The 23064-nt window shown below is 39.9% G+C and overlaps 2 protein-coding genes across 3 annotated transcripts in view; both read left to right on the top strand.

The window, feature by feature from the left end:
* Nucleotides 1–527: 527 nt before the first annotated feature.
* enpp6 (ectonucleotide pyrophosphatase/phosphodiesterase 6) lies at nt 528–12318 on the top strand. 2 transcript variants are annotated; one of them, XM_059516772.1, is made up of 8 exons: nt 528–915; nt 3291–3470; nt 3742–3853; nt 3998–4139; nt 4249–4425; nt 9349–9486; nt 9980–10103; nt 11818–12318. In XM_059516772.1, exons 1-8 carry the CDS (start codon nt 681–683, stop codon nt 12015–12017), a joined length of 1308 nt encoding a protein of 435 aa, XP_059372755.1. In that variant the 5' UTR covers nt 528–680; the 3' UTR covers nt 12018–12318. The 2 variants fall into 2 exon arrangements, with proteins under 2 accessions (XP_059372755.1, XP_059372753.1); XM_059516770.1 differs by having other exon boundaries at nt 530–915; nt 4246–4425.
* A 2787-nt stretch (nt 12319–15105) lies between these two features.
* Nucleotides 15106–23064, top strand: part of LOC132109855 (sorting nexin-25-like) — a 48228-nt gene continuing 40269 nt past the window's right edge. The window contains exons 1-2 of the mRNA XM_059516246.1: nt 15106–16041; nt 16870–16954. Coding sequence (XP_059372229.1) covers nt 15727–16041; nt 16870–16954 — 400 coding nt within the window. The 5' untranslated portion in view covers nt 15106–15726. The remainder of the gene's footprint in view (nt 16042–16869; nt 16955–23064) is intronic.

Consider the following 23064-nt stretch of genomic DNA (forward strand, 5'->3'; position numbering starts at 1 on the left):
TATAAAGGGGACTGTACTGGTTTTAATGGAAACTGATCCCCGTGGGTGTCTATGTTGGTAATTTATCGCCTTCTATTGATGGCTTGTTGCTAAAAATATTCAATCCTAATGGAATAAGTCCCAAAACACACTACCATTTTGAATGGTTTTAATGTTTAATAGCTGATGGTTTGTAATGGTATTAGGCTATTTTTTTTCAGCAGGAATGTTGTCAATGGCTCTGAACGTAGTGCCACATTAATTGTAACTTTTGCCTGAAGTTAATTATTCAAATTGTTGATTATTAAAAAAAAATAATATAAGAAAAATATTTTTTTTACTAGCCTATTAGCCTAAAATGGTAAAGAAAATTCTAAATAGGCCTAGCTATTAACATATATATATATATAGAGAGAGAGAGAGAGAGAGAGAGAGAGAGAGAGAGAGAGGGGATGTTAATAGCTATTTTGAAATATATATATATTTTAAAAAATAGTTTGTTAATAAACAGTTTTTATTTATTTATTTATTTTTTAAACGGGAGACCGGCTTTATTTTTTGCCCCCACATTTTTTTCTAGAATGCTGTCTATCTGTCCCTACAGTGGAAGTCCGCACACGCCCATTGAGACGGAGAGTTTTTCATGAATCAGCTCTCCATCAGTCAGTTCAGTTCAGTTCTGCTCTCAGAAGCGGAGCATCATGACTCGAGCCGCGCTCAACATCCTCACCGTTATCATTCTCCTTCTGTCCCGATGCTGCGACGCAAACCGCAAACTCCTGGTGTTTCTGATCGATGGCTTCCGTTATGATTACATGGACGATTTACAAAACTTGGCTGGATTTAGAGAAATCGTGGAAAACGGTGTTAAAGTGGATTACCTGACTCCAGATTTCCCTAGTCTGTCCTATCCCAACTACTACTCTCTAATGACAGGTGAGTTCTCTGTTATGCTGTAACAATAGTGGAATGTAGATGTTATGAACTCCTGGAGCTCTAAATGATTCCATAGGCCTGTGTAGATTACACATACTCAACAAAAAAATTTTTTTTGGGTTGTCTGGTACAGTTTAATATGATCTTTACCAGATAATGCGTTTCCTTGTGTGAAATGTATTTGCATGCTGTATACAAAAAACAGTTCAAAAGAGCATAAAGGTCATTAAAGGTACTCTTGATGTAGAACAATAGAGATCTGTTAGATATGAGATGTGCTTGTACATTATTGTTTGAATAGGGCTATTGATCACAGGGGCCAGGCACTAATGATGAGTCCTTCATCCACAATGACAACAGAAAAACAGCTCGCTCTCAGCTCTATCTATTTATTGGTATACAAGCAAATGAAAATATCAGACAAAATACTTTCATATTGTACATAATATAACAGGTTTTTTTAATGTGTTGGTGTCCATTATGCACTATTTATGTTGTTGATTCAATAAAAAACGAAATATTGAAACCATTATCAAGAGTTATGAATATTTAAGTGAGTGTATTCATATTTAATCATTATTATTTGTAGAGACATTTAAAATTGCACAAGGATTTCTGATCATGTCCACTCAGTTGACTCAGTGAATGGTGTTGCTGAATCACATGGATGGTGATATAGTGTGTGTTGTCTGTATGCTGGACTTCAGTAACAAAGGCTATGCAGAGCTGAGCTCCAGCACATGCACTTTGACCCGGCGTCCACCAATCACAGCAACTCAGAGCCAACGCTTTACCGCTCCGCTGATGGCAGTTGTTTTGTTTGGGCACATTCCCCTCTCCACAAAGCTTCAGAAGACAACTGGGCTCGAGCTTTGACAAAGAAATCAAACAATGAGAGCAAAGCTGGGACACCGTGAGGGACATCCACAGTGCAAACTGTCTTAGAACAACTTTTATTAATACCATTAAATAAACATTACTACCTTTATATATTTAAAGAACACATTTGGGGATATATTTATTTATCATTACATCACTTGCTCACCTCACCAATGGATCCTCTGCAGTGAATGGGTGCCGTCAGAATGAGAGTCCAAACTGATAAAAACATCACATCAGTCCACAAGTAATCCACACCACTCTAGTACATCAATTAATATTTGTTAATATTGATTTGTTTAGAGCTTGTCTTGTTGTTTGATCTGTGCATATTTCTCTCTGGATTCAGACTAGATTACTTTTTCACTGAATAAAGAAATGTTATGGATAGAGAACTGGTATTTTACGCAACTTTTCACTTCACAAAACGTTAACTGATGGACTGAAGTCATGTGGATTACTTTGTGATGTTTTTATCAGCTGTTTGGACTTTCATTCTGACGGCACCCATTCACTGCAGTGGATCCAACGGTGAACGAATCATGTAATGCTAAATTTCTCCAAATCTGTACCCATGGCATACATCTTGCGTAGGGGATGAATATATTCTAAACAAATTTTCAATCAACAATTCCTTAGCTGTATGATTTGAGGAATCATTCATGTCTTTCACATAAATGGTGCAGAATGTGTTACACACTCAAATTTAATACTAAAAGGTATAATAAGTGGCAAAATATTTTTTGAGCAGCAAATCAGCGATTTTTTAAAGGAAATTGTGATGCTGAAATAACATTTACATTACATTTATCAGATACTTTTATCCAAAGCAACTTACAGTGCATTCATGCTATACATTTATTTAATTTTTTTTTACCAGCTTGCGTGTTCCCTGGGAATCAAACCCACTATCTTTATGCACTGCTGACACAATGCTCTACCACTGAGAAACAGGAACATAACATCTGCTTCATTAATAAAAGCATTAGAGTCCAACTTCAACATTAAGACCTGATTGAGTTCCTATACTCATCATATTCACATATTTGAAAGATGGTGTGTGATGAGAGACAGTATGTTTGGCTGTTGTTGGATGAAATTAATCTTCTGCTGTGAATGCAGCATGCTAAAACTCAATAGGCTGCCTCATTCCAACTCCAACATCATCAGAAAAATCTAAGCAAACAGCTAAGGAGCACTATGTTGAACTTACATAGAAATGATTTTTTCTAATGCTTTATTTGAAATCTTCTTCATTGTGTGCCTTCATCTCCATAGAGGATGAATTACACGAGTGGCCACGTGATCCGTTGTTGTTGCAGGGTATCCACAGATACTGAAACAAATATCCGAAAGCTATGTGGAGCCTCCACAGCTCTAAAAGAGCAACATATGAGCAATGCAATTTAATGAATGGAGCTCTTTAATCAACTGAACCTGTTCCAAATCCACCCTCGTCTGTGAATATTCATTCTGCACTCCTCCTAATGTTCCAGGACGCTACTGCGAGGTGCACCAGATGACTGGAAATTACATGTGGGATAAAGACACCATGAAAGAGTTCCTGATTGGAACGAATCCGGACAGCCGTCTGCCCATGTGGTGGGACGGATCAGAGCCGCTGTGGGTCACCATGCAGAAACTAGGGAAGAGAGTCTACATGTACTACTGGCCAGGTCAGTGGATGTCATACTGCTTTATCTGTACTGTCAGAGTAAAGTATGAATAAAGGGATTTTTATATCCACACACTGCGGTCACACAGAGCCTCCCTCTATGCCAGACTCATTTGATCAGTGTCATTTTAAAAGGACAAGCTACTCCAACTGCTACTTGACATTAAAATAGCATGCAAGTTTTCCAAGTGGAGTGTTCAAACTTTCAAAAGGCTTTTCAAATGCATAGTGATGCAGGTCACATGGTCTAAAGTGTGTTTCTCTCCATTTAGGTTGTGAAGTGGCGATTCGTGGAGTCCGACCTACATTCTGTGAGGAATATGTGTACAACCCTTCAGAGAAGAACCTGACCGACTCCATGGAGAGCGCTCTGAATATGTTGAAGTAAGACCAAAAGCCCAAGACATCCTTTTACACAGATAATGCTGTTGCCTTTACTGCCTATATGAAGCCAGGCATGCTAATTTATCTTAAATGAAAAAAAAACAAAAACAAATCTATATATTTTGAATGATATGTTTCAAACAGAAGCGATAAAGCAGACATGGCTGGTATTTATTACGAGAAGATTGATGTGGAAGGACATCACTTTGGGCCACATTCTCCGGAAATACAGCGCGCCATTCGCTCACTGGACCAAGCTTTCCAGACCCTCAACCAGAAAATCAAGGTATTTTTACATGAGTGAAAGAAAGAGAGAAAGAGCAGTACTTGCTGTCTGTTCTACCTGGCCATCTAAAACACATTACTGTATGCATTTGTTATTTTTTTGTCAGGAGAAGAATATGAGAGATGATATAAACGTGGTCCTGTTCTCTGATCACGGCATGACAGAGCTCCAGTGGATGGAGAAAGTCATTGAACTGGACAGCTACATTGACATGACGCACATCATTAAAATGATGGACAGGGGGCCGGTGGTCAGTCTGTGGCCCAAACAGGACAAGTTTGAAGAGGTGAGCTCAGCCTGTCTCTGTTCTCTTTTCATCTGCATGTTTTCCATGAGACTCATGTTTACAGCAAGGCTTCAGCACCAAAAAACTAAATTTTAAATCTGCTGTTTTGAAAGGAAAATACACTTGGTGTTAGAATTTGTCAATGTGAAAAGGCAGTGGTGTACTTTGACCTGCTGTCTTTAACTTAAGTGATATTTCTGTATAGTAGCACAGGCAAGTGACTGCCTGCTAAGCATTTCTGCTTGTTGCACCTCCGACGGTGCCATTGCGGGTAGCTGCAGGGTCATCAGCCGGGAGCCACCCTTCATTGATGTTTCGCTCCAATAATCCCGGAACATCTCACGGTGGTGGAGCAACGACAGGGACGTCTCCCTGCCGCCCCCTGCAGCTAGCCCTAGGAACCATGCTTTCCCCACGCCTGGTCCTTCCTTCTTAACCAAAGCCAAAAGCTTCCCTGCTCTGCCTCCTCGGTCAGGTCTTTCAGAGCCTTTCTTAGTTTGGGGCCGGAAACCCCTATGCTTTTCAGGAAGCGCTGGGTAGAGGCTCCCACGAATTCCCTGCAGCTGACTTCCACCGGATAGCTGACAGCTGACCACCCCACCTCTCTGCATTCGGCTATGAGGTCGAGGTACCGATCTTTTTTCCTCTCAAACGCTGCCTCCATTCCTCCTTCCCACGGGACAGTGAGCTCTGCCAAATTTACTGCCCGGGCTGTGCCAGACCAGAGAATGATGTCCGGACGAAGGTTGGTCGTGGTGATCTCAGTTGGAAACATGAGCTGCCGGTCGAGGTCCACTCTCAGATTCCACTCGCAACTGCCTGCCAGGACTGATCTCTGCAGCTGCGTGATGTTAGGGGCCCCTCCTCCCTCTCTGACGAAGTGGATCATGCATCTTGAGCATCCGTCTTGATCATCCGTTGGCACTCCCTGGCTAATTCCACCCTGCGTACCTCCAGGATCTCCGCCAGCTTCCGCAGGACTCGATCATGGCGCCACCTATACCGACCCTGGGTCAATGCTGTTTTACAGCTTGACAGGATGTGCTGGAGGCTTGGATTTGGGGCATTGCAAAGTTGGCAGCTCTCCTCTGAGCCATACCACAGACAGAGGTTGCTGGGGCTTGGGAGGGTGTCGTAGGCGAACCTTATGAGGAAACTCAGCCTGGCTTGGGGGATCTTCAAACATGTCGGCCCAACCTACGGTCCTACTTATTACTCCTTCCCAGGTCGTCCAGCATCCTTGCTGGCGTTGGCTTAGAGCTTTGATCTGATAGCTCTCCTCCTCTGTCCTGACCACCTCAGAAATCACTAGCTCTTTCCTCTCCTTCCTTGTGGCTTTGGACCACATCTTCGGAGTAGTCCCCCAACCCAGGCCAGTTCTCCCTGATTGTGTCCTGCCAACAATTTCTTGGTGTTTCAGCCTGCTGATTGCCTGGTCGACTGCTAATTCTGCCCTCCACTTGCGACCTGTTCGTACTGGGGCTTTGGTGTTCTGCACAGATGGGTCAGATGAGTCCCTTAGCTCTAAGACAAGTCTCGCCTTCTCCTGTCTGTAGCCCAACAGAATCGACCTCAGTGGCAGTTGGAGTGCATTCCTCCCAAATAGGCCAACACTGGAGAGGCTCCGGGGTAAGCCCAGCCACTTCCTGATGTAATTGTTGGCTTTTGAGTCCATCTTCTGCACATTGCAGGTAGTTATCTCGCACATCTTGAGAGGCCACATTAGCCGACTATATAAGGTGAATTGGTAGCACCAGATCTTAAATTTGCCCAGAAGATGGCTCTTGTCGATCCGCGTCAGACCTTCGGTGAGTTGTAACGTTACTGTATTAGCCATATGCTTATCTGACAACTCAGCTGTATAAAGTTTCCCAAGACTCCGGACGGGGTTGTTCTGCTAGTATTGGGATCTTCTCACTGTTCACTGTGAAAGAGATGTGATCATTTCTGACTCCTTTACGTATGGAGATAATCCGGGACTTAGCAGGTTTTATCCTCATCCTGGCCCAACTAAGGAGTTCTTCAAACCTCTTCATTACCCGGTTGGTACAGGCTGCTGTTTGAAGGAGGATGGTTACATCATCCATGTAACTCCGCAGGGCTGGCAGTCATTGGCCCGATGGTCCTTTCACCCCTCAAACCATCTGTCTCCCACCGATGAGAATGATTTCAAAGGCTGCTGTGTTTCAAACCCATTGCGATGCCTTTCTCTAGATGGTGCCATCCTGACGTTGCCTCCTGTGTTGCGTAACAAAACGTGAAGCTGCTGAAGTAATTGGAGATGAGGTTCCAAATGCTGGGAGGTATGTGAAAGAATTCCAGGGCAAAAGTGATTAACTGATGGGGAATGGAACCATAGGCATTCTCCAGATCCAACCAAACTACGTGCAGATCTAGTTTTTCCCGCTTGGCTGTCTGAATCTACTCCCAGATCATAGTTGAATGTTCCACGCAACCGGGGAACCCTGGGACGCCTGCCTTCTGGCAACTGGTATCAATGTAGCAGTTGCTCAGGAGGTAATTGGTTAAGCACTTGCCCACCACAGAAATATATATTTTCCCCTCCACGTTTAGCAGTGCAATGCCTCTAAACTGGTTTATTTTGTGGGAATTTTGTCCTTTTGGAATGAAGGTTGTCACTGCACGGCTCCATTCTGAGGGGATGTTCTGGGCCTTCCATGCTACTCTCATCAGCTTCCAGAGTAGCTTCAGCACCATGGGACAACTCTTATTGCCCTGTCTACCACTAGCTTGATTTCAGCCCATTTGGGTGGTGTCATGTCAAATTCGATGGCTGGCTCAACAGGACAAGGCACGTGTCCTGGTGACTCAAGCGGGATGTTCTTTTCTTGGTCGGTTAGCTGGTTCTTGATGTAATCCTCAAGCTCCTGCTCGGTAGCTTCCAGCCTCCTGCTCTTTTTCTCTTCCAACAGGCTTCGGGCATATTTGAAAGGGTCCCGAAAGAAACTCGCTCGCTCCTTCTCAGGGTTGCAAAGCCTGCTTCTGATCTGGTCCCAGAGCACTTTCAGACCCTCCTTTTCGTTCTCATCTGCTTTCTGCCAGGAATTCCTAAGCAGCCTCCTCTCCTTCACAAGCTTGTGAATCTCACGCTCATGCCTTCCCACCTCCCTAGGGATGTTCTTCCTCTGGGTTACCTCCCCAAACCTCTCTTTGCCCTCCCCGTAAACAATGCTGCCAAAGAGGTTAAGCTTGGTGATTGTGCTGCCTCGTAGCGAATTCTCAAGTATGGTGTGCAGATCTTGGCCGAAGCTTTCCCAGGCAGCTTTTTCTATGGATTTTGGCCATTTGACTTTGGTTGGTCTCTCCCCTGCCTGTCTTGTGGGGTTGCTGTGCGCCTGTTGTTGACTTTGGGCCTGCTGCTGGTGCAGCTGCTCCACCTCCCTGTGACCATCCGCAACAGTGAAATCAGTAACGCTGTGGTGCTCAACCCGGCTCTGACTTCTCCTTGTCTGACCTGCTTGCGCAGTGCAAGTTTGCCTTTGGTCCTTCCCTCCGCATTTAGCCTTCCCCTGATGTATCCGCAGGCCCCTGTAAGTTGTCACATTCGACCACCCGCAGCTGCAGCTCCTTAGGATTCTTTGCTCATTAGTCGTTTCCATGCCGGTCAGTACCATGTTATCCGTCCTATTTGGTCCATCTTCCATCCCGCCTCTCGGTGGACCTTCGGGCTGTCTTTCTTTATTTGTGCTCGTAGTTAGTTAGGGTATCCCCAGTATGAGGACCTGTGAAGAGGGTAACTAGCCCGTCCACCCCTGGTGCAGTCTTTCCTGCCGTCAGTCGGTCTTTCCTGGCTGCCCTCCAGTCTTTCCTGGTCACCAACTGCCCTATTCACAGTAGTCACTGGTGTTCCAGGCATTGTAGATAGTAGCACAGGCAAGTGACTGCCTGCTAAGCATTTCTGCTTGTTGCACCTCCGACGGTGCCATTGCGGGAAGCTGCAGGGTCATCAGCCGGGAGCCACCCTTCATTGATGTTTCGCTCCATTAATCCCGGAACATCTCACGGTGGTGGAGCAATGACAGGGATGTCTCCCTGCCGCCCCCTGCAGCTAGCCCTAGGAACCATGCTTTCCCCTCGCCTGGTCCTTCCTTCTTAACCAAAGCCAAAAGCTTCCCTGCTCTGCCTCCTCGGTCAGGTCTTTCAGAGCCTTTCTTAGTTTGAGGCCGGTAACTCCCATGCTTTTCAGGAAGCGCTGGGTAGATGCTCCCACGAGACCCCTGCAGCCGACTTCTGAATGTAAAGTATGCTTAAACTTTGATGAACTGGCTTCTGTGTGTGTGTGTGTGTGTGTGTGTGTGTGTGAGTGTGTGTGTGTGCAAATCGAAGGAACGAGTTAGTAGATCGTGTGCACTATTTATAAATCGAGGAAACAAATTAGTAAATCGTGCGCACAATTTATAAATCGAGAGAACGAGTTAGTAGATCGTGTGCACTATTTATAAATCGAGGAAACAAATTAGTAAATCGTGTGCACTATTTATAAATCGAGGGAACGAATTAGTAAATAGTGCGCACTATTTATAAATCGAGGGAACAAATGAGTAAATCGTGCGCACTATTTATAAATCGAGGGAACAAATTAGTAAATCGTGTGCACTATTTATAAATCGAGGGAACGAATTAGTAAATAGTGTGCACTATTTATAAATCGAGGGAAAGAATTAGTAAATCGTGCGCACTATTTATAAATCGAGGGAACGAAATAGTAAATTGAGGGAACGCAATAGTAACACGATTTAGCCTACTATTTTTTTTTCTTGCATGTCACGTGCAGGGCTCCGTAGAAAGTAATGGCAAATCCCAAAATTTAGTTTTAATAGTTTGATGCCTTGTTTTTTCTTTAAGTTTTGGGTTGAAATGTGAACCGCTTAAACTGAACATGTTTGTATGTGTTTGCATCAGATCTATCAAAACCTGAGCACAGTGGACAACATGAATGTTTATAAGAAACAAGAGATCCCAGACCGCTTCCACTACAAGAACGGGAGGTTCGTCTCAACGTTGACGCTCATTGCAGAGCCTGGATGGTTTATCACCGAGGTCAGGGAGGTCATTCTCTACACAGTCTCTACTGAATGTGCTCATGGCTGTTTGTGGGTTTTCTTTATGATTATAACAATCTAACCAAATCTAGATATATATGCAATAGTTTTATTTATTTATTTAGTCTACCTGCCCTTATCTGCACTATTGAAACTTATAGTAGTGTATCATAGAGCAATTTTCACCATTCGTCATAGCAGGGTGTGGAAAATTCCCCACATGTCCTTGTGATCTATTTAGTATGTTGCTTTGTACTTTCCCAGTAAGACCGCGGCCAGGAATCGCTTCAGTCATGATTCAGTCTTGCATATAAAACCAAAAACAACAGTATTCTTCTTGTGTGCTTGCCTGCTATAGCACAGATTATCTCAGTGATGCGTCATTAGCTGACTACAAAAACATACTCCGAGGATAAAACACCAAGTCATCAGCCTAATTCCAACATTGCAGGCTGAACGCTTACCTCTTCACTTCCTGCCTGTCTTCACAGAATAAAGCCAAGCTGCCCTTCTGGAAAAACGGCACCGAGGAGGCAGAGGGCTGGCAACATGGATGGCATGGTTATGATAATGAGTTTATGGACATGAGGGGGTTCTTTTTGGCACAGGGACCAGGTAAAGTTAAGCAGACCTCACTATTACTCTGCATATTTATGTATATTTGAAATGCATACATATATATGTTTATATAATTTATATTTGTAATTTATTTTAAAATCTAAGCTTTATTTTTACATGTACATTTCAATTTGTAGAGTATCATAGAATTATTATTTTTTTGATTAATTTTAAAATAAAAAATATATACATATTCCGGGGATGCATATAGGTTTTTCAGACATTTTTTTAAATAAACAAAATAATAAATAGAGTTTGATAATTATGTAATTATATTTTTAAATAAAAAATTAAATTAATTCAATAAAAAATGTTTTGATAGCACCTGGTGGCTGTTTGTGTATAACGCCATAAATAAAATCTCTCAGGAACCTCTTTTTTTATATCAACTTCAAATTTGAAACATAACTTATTTAAACACAATTTTGGATTCAGAAATATTTAGAAAAATATTTATTTTATAAAAAATCAAATAAAAATGGTACAGTGCATTTTCTTAACAGTCAATTTAAACTTCTTAAACTTCTTGATACTTTAATATTTTGAAATGATTCTGAAATGATGACTTTTGCAATAATCTGCAGATTGCCTTCTTAAAAAGAAAGAGTCCAACCTTTGGTCTGTATTCCAAAGCGTCTAATGGTTAGAGAATCGGACTTGTAACCCAAAGGCCGCAGATATATATATATATATGTGTGTGTGTGTATAGATAGATAGATAGATAGATAGATAGATAGATAGATAGATAGATAGATATTTTACAGACGCTAGGACACATTTCTCAATTCTTAGGTCACTTTTGCAAAACTCTTCACACAGTGAGCACAACAGAAGTCTATGTGGGCTAAACTGAGGATCAATTATCATTGCTTTGGCACAAGATGCATTCAATGACTACATCTCTCAAATTTCATGAATTCTTTTCTCACTCAGACACAACAACTGCCAAAACTCTTTGTACAAACAGGCCAATTTGCACATGCTTACATACTGTTTTCAAAACCGTTAAACCTATGTTCAAAACAATAACATAATACAAAACTGAATAAGACAGCAATTTGCTACATTTCTACAGTAATATTTTAATGAAATATATTTTTAATCTTAAAATTAAATGCTCTAAAAACAGTGGATCAGTGGATGGTGTGTATACAAATTCTTGTATTTTGGAATTACTCAGTGCAAAAAATAAATAAATAAACAACATAAAATATTGACGAATTCTGCATCATGTCTGATTCATTCCAGTAACATATATTGCAGTGAATTATAAACAGAGATGTGTCCTTGTTTTACACAAGAAAACATTGTATAATGATACATGTTGTTAGTGTTTTTTAGGTCATTGTTTTGTGGGTGACAAAGTGTGTTTGTCGGCTGTCAACCTTTTCTAGTGTTCTGGAAGAATGAGTTGATTTGAGACCTGAAGAGAGTGTTTTGGTAGTTGTAGTGCATTTTGAATGTGAAATGAACTGCTTTGCCAAGCTGAAAGTTGGTTAGTAGAACTGTGTGAAGAGTTTTGCAAAAGTGATCTAAGTATTGAGAAATGTGTCCTAGCGTCTGTAAAAAACTGTAAGAAAAAAATCATGAAAAATCATGGTTTACACACACACACACACACACAAAAAATCTCTGTATTATTCATTATTTAATTAAAACAGTTATACAAATTGTGGATTTGTTTTGCTTTTGTTTATTTCTTTTTTTTCAGACTTCAAGACGAACTTCCGCGCCGGTCCCTTCCGAACAGTAGATGTGTATAATGTTTTGTGTAAGACACTGGGGATCGAGCCCCTGCCCAACAATGGCTCGTGGTCTCGTGTGGAGTGTATGATGAGGAGCTCGGCTGGCACTGTACGAGCCGCTCTGATCTACAGCTGTCTGCTGCCGCTGATGCTGCTGCCGCTCTAGAGGACTCCCCCAATGCTTTCACTGCGGGAGCGCACAGATCAAACACATATTTTATGCCTTGGGGTGTGCCATGATGTCGGATAAGTGCCAAGAAAAACATTTTTATAAGCTTTTTGCTGCACTGCCTCTATTTTTGAGTTGTAAATATCATTCATTGCTGATGAAGTAGAAGAAATTATGTTGGTGTTAGATGAACCAATTTGCACTTTCTCCCTGAAAGATTTATATTTTAGTAAGATATGATCTTCATTTTGTTAGTGGATCCATCTGTTTTCTGTTGTTTTGTGAGTGGTCTATTTGCATCTACAACCCGAATTCCGGAAAAGTTGGGACGTTTTTAAATTTTAATAAAATGAAAACTAAAAGACTTTCAAATCACATGAGCCAATATTTTATTCACAATAGAACATAGATAACATAGCAAATGTTTAAACTTAGAAAGTTTACAATTTTATGCACAAAATGAGCTCATTTCAATTTTGATTTCTGCTACAGGTCTCAAAATAGTTGGGACGGGGCATGTTTACCATGGTGTAGCATCTCCTTTTCTTTTCAAAACAGTTTGAAGACGTCTGGGCATTGAGGCTATGAGTTGCTGGAGTTTTGCTGTTGGAATTTGGTCCCATTCTTGCCTTATATAGATTTCCAGCTGCTGAAGAGTTCGTGGTCGTCTTTGACGTATTTTTCGTTTAATGATGCGCCAAATGTTCTCTATAGGTGAAAGATCTGGACTGCAGGCAGGCCAGGTTAGCACCCGGACTCTTCTACGACGAAGCCATGCTGTTGTTATAGCTGCAGTATGTGGTTTTGCATTGTCCTGCTGAAATAAACAAGGCCTTCCCTGAAATAGACGTTGTTTGGAGGGAAGCATATGTTGCTCTAAAACCTTTATATACCTTTCAGCATTCACAGAGCCTTCCAAAACATGCAAGCTGCCCATACCGTATGCACTTATGCACCCCCATACCATCAGAGATGCTGGCTTTTGAACTGAACGCTGATAACATGCTGGAAGGTCTCCCTCCTCTTTAGCCCGGAGGACACGGCGTCCGTGATTTCCAACAAGAATGTCAAATTTGGACTCGTCTGACGATAAAACACTATTCCACTTTGAAATAGTCCATTTTAAATGAGCCTTGGCCCACAGGACACGACGGCGCTTCTGGACCATGTTCACATATGGCTTCCTTTTTGCATGATAGAGCTTTAGTTGGCATCTGCTGATGGCACGGCGGATTGTGTTTACCGACAGTGGTTTCTGAAAGTATTCCTGGGCCCATTTAGTAATGTCATTGACACAATCATGCCGATGAGTGATGCAGTGTCGTCTGAGAGCCCGAAGACCACGGGCATCCAATAAAGGTCTCCGGCCTTGTCCCTTACGCACAGAGATTTCTCCAGTTTCTCTGAATCTTTTGATGATGTTATGCACTGTAGATGATGAGATTTGCAAAGCCTTTGCAATTTGACGTTGAGGAACATTGTTTTTAAAGTTTTCCACAATTTTTTTACGCAGTCTTTCACAGATTGGAGAGCCTCTGCCCATCTTTACTTCTGAGAGACTCTGCTTCTCTAAGACAAAGCTTTTATAGCTAATCATGTTACAGACCTGATATCAATTAACTTAATTAATCACTAGATGTTCTCCCAGCTGAATCTTTTCAAAACTGCTTGCTTTTTTAGCCATTTGTTGCCCCCGTACCAACTTTTTTGAGACCTGTAGCAGGCATTAAATTTTAAATGAGCTAATTAAGTGGATAAAAGTGTAAAATTTCTCAGTTTAAACATTTGCTACGTTATCTATGTTCTATTGTGAATAAAATATTGGCTCATGTGATTTGAAATTCCTTTAGTTTTCATTTTATTAAAATTTAAAAAAACGTCCCAACTTTTCCGGAATTCGGGTTGTACTCACACAGGGCAGTTTTTGGATTACTGTAAAATTACTTGACTAGTTGACTAGTATCACATCTCTGTCAAGATATATACTGTTTTAAATGCAAGGCATTATTTTATTCTATTGTTATTATTTGTTTAATTTCTACTGTAGATTATATAACTATGGATTATCCATCTCTTTAGTACATGGTTTGCACTAATTTCTTTCTAAATACATAAAAAAATGTATTTCCTCAATAAAAGTAAGGTTATTTCTTCTAAACTCAAATGCTTTTGTTATTTTGTAACTCCATTTGTTCATAGATAATATTGATATTGTAAGTCACGGGGGGACTTTTATTCTCTATAAATTGCTTTTACAGCAGCGTTGGACCTCGGGACTCTAATCTCGGGACGCCATCTGTTGGTCTGGCTGTGAACTTCACTGAGCTGACTTGTTCATATTTATTCCACATACAGTTTTTCCTGATTTACGTTTATTAGTAAGATAAATCTAATGAATTTTAATGTCTTTTGGCGTTTTAGTTCAGCAAGACCTTTGTAATAATGCTTTAAAATCATAAAAATTGTTTTAAAAGACTAAACTATTAATAAGACAGACAAAGAAATGAGTCAAACTTTGACACGTTTCATGCAACATAAAAAAGTCTCGTTTTTCCATTTGACCAGGTAAAGAGTAATGTTTAAGATGAACATTAGGTGGCGCAAATAGACAGTTTGTTTGCAAACAAGCCACAGTAAGACTCGCATTATCGAATAAGGATTCCTCATTTTCCCAAAAAAAAAAAAAAAAAAGCAACCGGACACACAAAGTATGTTATAACCAGTCTGGGTCATATATTTTTCAAAAGATTTAATGAATTTCACTGTTCTTTGGACTTATTGTGTTTGATCTATGGCCTACTCGAGGCTCCGTTAGTCGCCGTGTCGTTTTCCTACTACGGGAAAGACCTGTTCTTATTAATATTAATCAGATAATACTGAAGTTGCTTGGTAACCTTCCGCCAGCTTCCAGTCACGTGATTAATAATTATTCATGAGGCAAATCTCATTCGCTCATTCGCTGGGCGACTAACGCCTACGCGCTACAGTCTGCTTTTCGACCAATCAATATGGGCGATTAAGCGAACGTCACGTTACGTAATTAATATTAATAAGCAACCGCTTCTCCATAGTAGAACAACTCGCTTATTCGCCACTCGAAAGACAGCTGAGGATCTAGGCAGAGCTAAGCCCGCTCGTCAAACCGACGGATTGAGAAGAAGTTTAATTTTTTTTTGCCACATTTTCGATCAATTGCGATGGATAATGAAAACACCTGCGAGTGAACACTTAGTATTTACATCGTTATTTCACGTCTGAGGCATCGAAGTTGAAGTCATCGCGTGATGCCTCTCCGTTGTTTGTACAGGCGTCAATGGACCTGACCGCGTCTCGAGATGTTTGGATGAGCTCGTGTGGACATCTGCTTGGTTGTTTCTAACTTGACCTCCTTTGTGTCCACTTGATGTTCCTTATGCATTTGTGGAGGATTTGAATTAGCAGCCATTTAAGCTGTCCCAGAGCCAGCCAGGGTTTCTGGCTGATCATCGTTTCTAATGCACTGCTGTCATTGAACTGCTCAGATGCAACAGTTGCATGTGCATTTCTTGTATTCAGTGGCTCAGACGCCACGATCGTCTGCGCTGCCCCTCTGAATTGAAGGCACACATTGTGATGAGTGGAGTTTGGGTTGTGAACTCGAAGGGCATGCAGCCTGTCTGTTGTTGTGCGCACGTGAGGACATGTCACTTCCAGCAGCAGCAGCATCATGCATCCTGATGGCCGAAGCAGCAGCAGCAGCATCAGCAGCAGCAGGTCGGATGTCCTCATGCCCAGCAGCGCTGTCTTCCCGTCTCTGGTCGTCGGCATCGCGACGGCGGTGCTGCTCTTCCAGCTCGGCTCTGGAGGACTCACTCTCACCTCGTTTTTCCTCAAACTCTTTCTTTATGTGTCCTTCGCGTTGTTGTGTTTCCTGCTGGGGAGTCTCGGGCTGCTGGTGAAGAAAAGCCCCGTGAAGATCAGCAGGTTTGACACCACACGGAGACAGTCATCGAAACTCGTGGATTTATTCAATATGTTAATGGTAAGGCTGATGTCACATCACAACATCCACACAAATACACCCAAACAATAATTCACACTGCCACTGTGATTGTTTCAAAGAATGAGACGGTGTCTGATGCTGATGACAATGTTTACATATAAATATGCAGGTTATTTAACCAGGATAATGTGACAAAATTAAGGGTAACAGGGAATTGAATTATATATATTATATATGTCGTGATTTTGGGGTAAATTTATGTAATAAATTCAACAAAAGGTAACAAATAACGTGTATATATTTGTTTAAACTAATATTTTATACGAATATTTATATTTCTCTTATTCTTTTGTGGTAGATGTAAATGTAAATACATATAATAAAGTACATTAAAAAACCTATGTATTGAAGTTAACATTATATTATCTATGTATCTATCTATCTATCTATCTATACAGGCACATTTAAAAACATTTAATGTTTGTTTCATGTAAAAGTAAATGTATAGTCATATCTTAATAATTTATAAATTGAAATAAATAGACAGTGAGATTCACTCGCACTGTAAACAAAACAAGAACACAAACATTCGACTGTAAAGACTTAATATACACAAAAGTAAATATTACACTATTTATTGGCAAATACATCGAATACTCCAGTTCTAACAAATCAGCCAGACTTTATTATCTGGTTCTTGTTGTTGTGATTGCGTTGTTAATCTCAAACTGATATCATAAAAGTACTTTATTGGCTTGTACTGTATATTCCACATATGATCAATGCCAGGACTTGTAACCCATGTAACTGGTACTAAAAGTGTCCTTCAGCTGGGTCTTTAAATCGATAGTCTTCCTCTCTCTGTAGGGCCGGTTCTGTGTTCCTCTGCTGGATTCAGCCCAGACCAGGAGGGTTGTGGTGTCTCTCAATGTAGATAAAGCCCTTAAAGAAGGTGAGTAGTCCCCGACAGTCTCTAGTGGATCAAAGCCATTCAGTTTTCCCTCTTTTGAACTGTTTTCTTATTTGTGAATGCAGTGTTAGCCTGTGACATCAGCGTGTAAACAGGAAATAGTTATCCAGTGAAAGGCGGCACCCGTTGATGGGACTCAATAGAATAAATAGGCCTTGTTTGATCAGTGATTACTATGAAATTATTTCTGTGTTGTATCGTTCTGATGCTGATGAAACTGTTATTAACTGAAGCATCTTACAGATCCTCCATCTGTAGCTGCATTCTCTAAAGGGACACGTTTCATGTTGAAATCTTTCATTGATGGGGATCGTTTTAATAGGCCAAAGAGGGCGGGAAGTGTGTCAGCTTGTCAAAGAGAGAGAGAGAGAGAGAGAGAGAGAGATGATGGGATCCGACAGTCCACAAAAGCGTTTGTCTTTGCTGATGATGAAATCCTTGTCTGCTGTCTTCCCCGTTTAAAACTGCAGGACATCACGGCTTAGATGAAAACAGGTGTGAAATTAAAGGGCGTCTGGCTATTTTTAGACTAATATGTGATTTGCGCATACAGCCAAGGAAAATAGGCTGCCAGTTTATATTATTTTGTAAAGGTGCAAAATGCTTAGCATCTGCCAGATCCTCCAATCGTTGTGTATGGTTTTCTCTGACCTACATTCGGTTGAATAATTTAACAAAATATGTACGCAACAGAAAATCTGTTTGAGAAATGTTTATTTAAAGGAATAGTTTGCATCGAAATGAACACTCTGGGATTATTTTCTCACTTTCATGCCGTTTGAAGCCTGTTAGACGTTCGTTCTTTTGTGGAACACAAATGGAGATGTTTGGAAGAATGTTCAGCTGCTCTTTTCTGAGTTGTAACATCAAGCTCCAAAACGGACAGAAAAAAAAGTGCCATGAGACTCCAAACTGACTGAAGGCTTACGGAAGATTTTATTTGGCATATGAAATACTAGATGGAAAAATCTCACATTTTGAAATAGAACTGTTTATTGAAATTTTATAAAAAAAAAAAAAATACATTCAAAATTTTGGCTATTATGGCTTACAGTATGTAGCTCATCTACAGGTAGTAGATATGAGAATATGAAGCTCATACTCGAGGAGGAAAAAGATCCCAATTTTTGAGGCCCAGACTAAGCAAAATATGTGATTTGGTACAAATGCTGAAAAAAAAACAACTAAATCTATATATTTCTTCATCCTGTTTATATTCAGTATATCTTGAATTTGCATTCTGTTTGCACCAAGTTTGATGTCAGTGAACCCATTTGTTTTCGTGGCCCTCAACCGAATGCAACATACCAAGTTTAAAAACTGAATGAGATTTGGGAGCTGCTGTGGAGGGAAAGATTTGCAGTTTATAGTACAATGTCAGTCTGTTCCTCTCACAAAGCTGTTATGTAACAGCAGAAGATTTGTAATAAAGTGCACAAGGTTTTTGAATACTATGTAGTTACCATGTGCTTTCATTGTTTACACCGCTCTTTTCCGTACAGAATATCTCCTTTTGTGTTTCATGGAAAAAAGATTTGATCAGATTGAGTAAATGATGGCTGTTTTTTTTTTGGTTGAGCTATACCTATGGTCTGTGTAATTGTTAAGAGGTAAATATTGAATATGAAATCCATCAGCCCGGCACACAACAGCGTCAGAGATTTTCACCTTCGATCTCTTGTCAGTCACAAGACCGCCTCTGTGTTCCAGCACTCAGACTGGCTGCATTTCTTTGGCTTTTTTTTAGAGTTTTAGAGTCCAGAAGCAGAACACAGAACATCTGAGGTTTCCTGCAGCAGTCTCAAAAGTTGGCCGATTATGGACTTAAAATGTCTGAATGTCACTGCATTAGATATTCAAAATAAAATAAAATATAATATCAAGTCTCCATATCTTGCAGCATTTGAATACAGATATTTTCTCTTTCATGACATCACTTTTTGTCATAATTTTTTACTCATGTTTTAGTCATTTCAAATTGGATATATGAAGTCGGTTCAGAATGTTCATCCAAAAATGAAAATTAGCTGAAAATTACTCACCCCCAGGCCATCAAAATGTAGATGATTTTGTTTCTTCATTGGAAGAGATTCGTAGAAATGTAGCATTACATCACTTGCTCACCAATGGATCCTCTGCAGTGAATGGGTGCCGTCAGAATGAGAGTCCAAACGGCTGATAAAAAAAAGTTCACAATAATCCACAACATGACTCCAGTCCATCAATTAATGTCTTGTGAAAAGCTGCATGTTTGTAAGAAACTTGAAGAATACTTGTACGTGAACACAATAGAAGTCAAAGGAAAGTGTCCACAATAGTAGAAAAACAAACCTGTGTGTGTCCAGCAAATTTTCATTTTTTGTTAACTATTAATTTGTGTTTTCGTGCTCGTTCTTTAAAATAAATGGCACCCTAAAATGTAAAAAGGCATTAGATATAATAATAATAATCATAATAATAATAATAAAACTGTTGAATAATTAATGCAGAGACATTCACATATTTTTAAGTGTGACTTGAAGGTCCATCTGTGGTCACTATATATATAGTGGCAGCTCCAGGGTACAAGTCGTCATTATTTGGACAGTCGTGGGTCAGAAGGGTTGTAATCTCTCTCTGTCTGTAGTGTTGCTGTTTTATTTTTGGATAGGCTTGAGAAAACCATCTCTGTCTCTGACCGTGCAGTTTTTACCTGTCTCTCACTCTCTGTCTGTCTGCTGGAGCGTGTGGGTGGAATAACATTATAGTAGAAACCACAAACTGCATCCATCAAACATGTCTTTCACCTCAGTACACCCACACACACACACACGCGTTTGTTTTTCTGTTATGTTGGAAACTTTCCATTGACCTCTATTGTTTACATACTGAGTTGTTTTCTATTTTTTACATAACCCTCACACAAAAAACATGTTTTCTATGTTAAGACCTTTTGTTTGTTTTTAAACCGTTTTTGTCGGTTATTTCGGGTTATTCATATGGATCCAATGTTTGTCAGTCTTTTCATCCCTTCACGATGCTTTTGTCTGCGTTCTGAAAGCTCTCAGAGAGCATACTTCATCTGATGAATTCGATTACAAAAGTGCTGTGAAATGTGCTTTGGTGCTTTCATATTACATAAGCATTTTTTTAAGAGTCACTTGCTGTATTTAGTTAAAGTAAATATGGCTACATGAACAGAAACACCTTCTGTATATAATTACTTTTTTTCTATGAATACGAATATGAATTTTTATTTTTATTATTAATAGACTTTTCATATTTACTTTAAATATATGTAAGTGTGTGTGTATATATATATACAGTTTGTGTAGGTATGCATGTTATATATTATTATATATATTATTATGCATATATATATTATTAGGGCTGCACAGTTAATCGAATTTGTAATTTTAAGAAGAAACCAATCTGATGTTTAGTTGACATTTGAGTCTTAATACTACAGAAAAGCACTAAAAGTTTTTCACATAAAAATACAGCATGCAGTTGCATCAAACAATGGTATAAACATCATTCAGTGTAAATTGTGATAATCGTAATTAAAAATCACAATTACAGTTTCAAGGGAATAATCGACAATTAGGATTCATGTCATAATTGTGCAGCCCTAATATATATATATTTAGATGATAGTTATGTAATTTGATAATAAAAAATTTAATTTTATATATATGATATAATATAATATAAGAAAACCTGACATTTATGTCAATTATCACTGGAAAACAAGGCAGAAAAGTTAGGTGTGGGCTTCTGTATGTTTTTAGAAACATTATTATTTGTCTCTCCTTTTTCTGTTTTACCTTTTTCTCACAAAGTATCAGCAGCGCTCCATATTTTTACACAAGATAAATCCCAACTTTAGTTGTTTAGTTCTGAATATGGACATGCGCATACACTCTGTGTTTTTCCTTGCTGCCAGCAAACAGCATCACATGCATAATTGCATATGTCCAGTAATATGTTTCCCATTATAAGTCTGTTTCTGATAAATATAAATGTCACACTCTTTCTAACCAGTGTTTCTAACGCCTCTGACTGATCACATGACCAGGAACAGCTGCTGGTGCATGACAGATAATAGCGTTAACATGAATGAGGAATTCAGGCTCACTCTCCTAATGAATTGTGCGGGGGGAACGGGATCCATGATTATAATAATGAGCTTGCTTACACGGTTTGATCCCCTTAGTGCTCGGTACACTGGAGACCCTGTTACCAACACAGAGCTGACACACAGCGCTGGTGAACACCGGACACTAGTGTGGTCTCTGTCACAGAGAGTTCTTCATCCAGACTGATGGGTCTGTGTTATACTCTCATACACATGCACTCTCTTCTGCTGCTCGCAAACTGAATGACAAGTCCACATATTTTGAATATATTTAATATAATATATCATTGCAGATAGTAAAGGCAAATTTTGCAGCTGTACTCTTCGTTGAGAAACATTGAGAAGGATGTAACTAGGGTTTGCCTTTGCACAAAGTTGATGATGTTTCATAACTCATATGGTCTTCTGATCAGGTTTCTCTGCATGACAAATGCACATGGACCATTAGCTGCTTTAAACACATTACTGACCCAGGATCAGCTGTCATTGATGATGTAAATCGGTTTTCATGATGCACACTTCCTGTAGATCAGCCTGATGGGTCAGAGATGGAGAATAGAAGACTTTAATTACTAATTCCTGTAAAAGATATCTTGACCATGACTGGAATGGAATACTAGTCAGGGTTATTATACAGTAGTTAACTAAAACTACAACCATAAAAAAACATTTTCTATTATTTGAAATGAAATACACATTAAAGGTGCAATAGGTGATTGTCTTCAGAAACATGTTTTGTTATGCTGGTTGAAAGTCTCTTCACATCCCGATAGCAATCATTAAGTTAAAGGGTACATAACATACACAATTTCACCTAATCTCATGTTAATCTTGAGTACCTATAGAGTAGTACTGCATCCTTCATATCTCCAAAAGTATTTAGTTTTATCATATTTATAAAAGAAAAATACAGCTTTCCGATTCTTTCCGGAAAAAGCCGAGCTCCTGGAGGTGTGCCGTGAGTGGAGCTATAATACTGATGTTTCGTGTTGTTTCCATTAACCTATATTCACTTATGTGCTGATTTTCAACAAAAGACAGAAATCTGATGCAGTTGTACTTACATGAATGGGATCTTTTATTACAGGGACTGCTCCATGTTTTAATAGCAAACGATGTGCAAATGCAGCGTCGACTTGGCCCTTGTTTATAAAAGATTCGTCGCTTAAATGACCAGAACACACAAAGGCTCTTGATACACTCCATTGCTGCCCCAGAAAAACAAACTGCATCCACTGTTCGTGTAACGCTGGGCTCTTTGGGAAGCTGAACACGATAAATTTTCCCTCACATCCAAAAACGCACTTATTTGGAGACATTCTCGAACAAATCCTATGCAGCGCTGCCGACGATTTCCAGAGGAAGCGCTTTGATGCAATGATGCTCTCCTCTGGTAGATCGAAAAAAAACAGCCAAAACTTGTACCAACCCGGAAGTAAGATTTTCGGCACAGAAATTCTCCGTCATTCGTCCATATAAATTTTTTTTTAACTTTGGCCATGTTTAGCATGAGAGTCCATCTCTTTAACACTGTGAACAACCATTTTACCCTCCCTTTAAGTGGTGTAAAATAAATGCATTTATAGGAAGGTGTATATATATATATACCGATGACAAAATCCCATCAGCACCGATGTCACACGCCATAAATAAGCAGTGAATGCAGTTGTTTGGCATCCAGTTTGACTTCTCTGTGCTGTCAGAATCTAAAAAAAGGACCAAAGAAAAGCGATCCGAGGGAAGCATTATATGTATGTTAGTTTGTGGTTTTCGGGACCACGACGATTCAGGCTTTAAATAATTCAGAAAGCTTTCTCCGGTGTTATTTATGTATTCAACTGGTGTTTTTAGCAAAACTGTGCTTCCTGTAAACAACCTGAATGACTCTACTCTCATTTAGCCACCCTTGAATTTTTTTGGGGAGGGTTTAGTTCACGGTTGCTTAGTCCATGATCAGCCAAACCACAGTAGGAGT

Source organism: Carassius carassius, chromosome 29 (assembly GCF_963082965.1).
Source record: "Carassius carassius chromosome 29, fCarCar2.1, whole genome shotgun sequence".
In the NCBI taxonomy this organism is placed as follows: domain Eukaryota; kingdom Metazoa; phylum Chordata; class Actinopteri; order Cypriniformes; family Cyprinidae; genus Carassius; species Carassius carassius.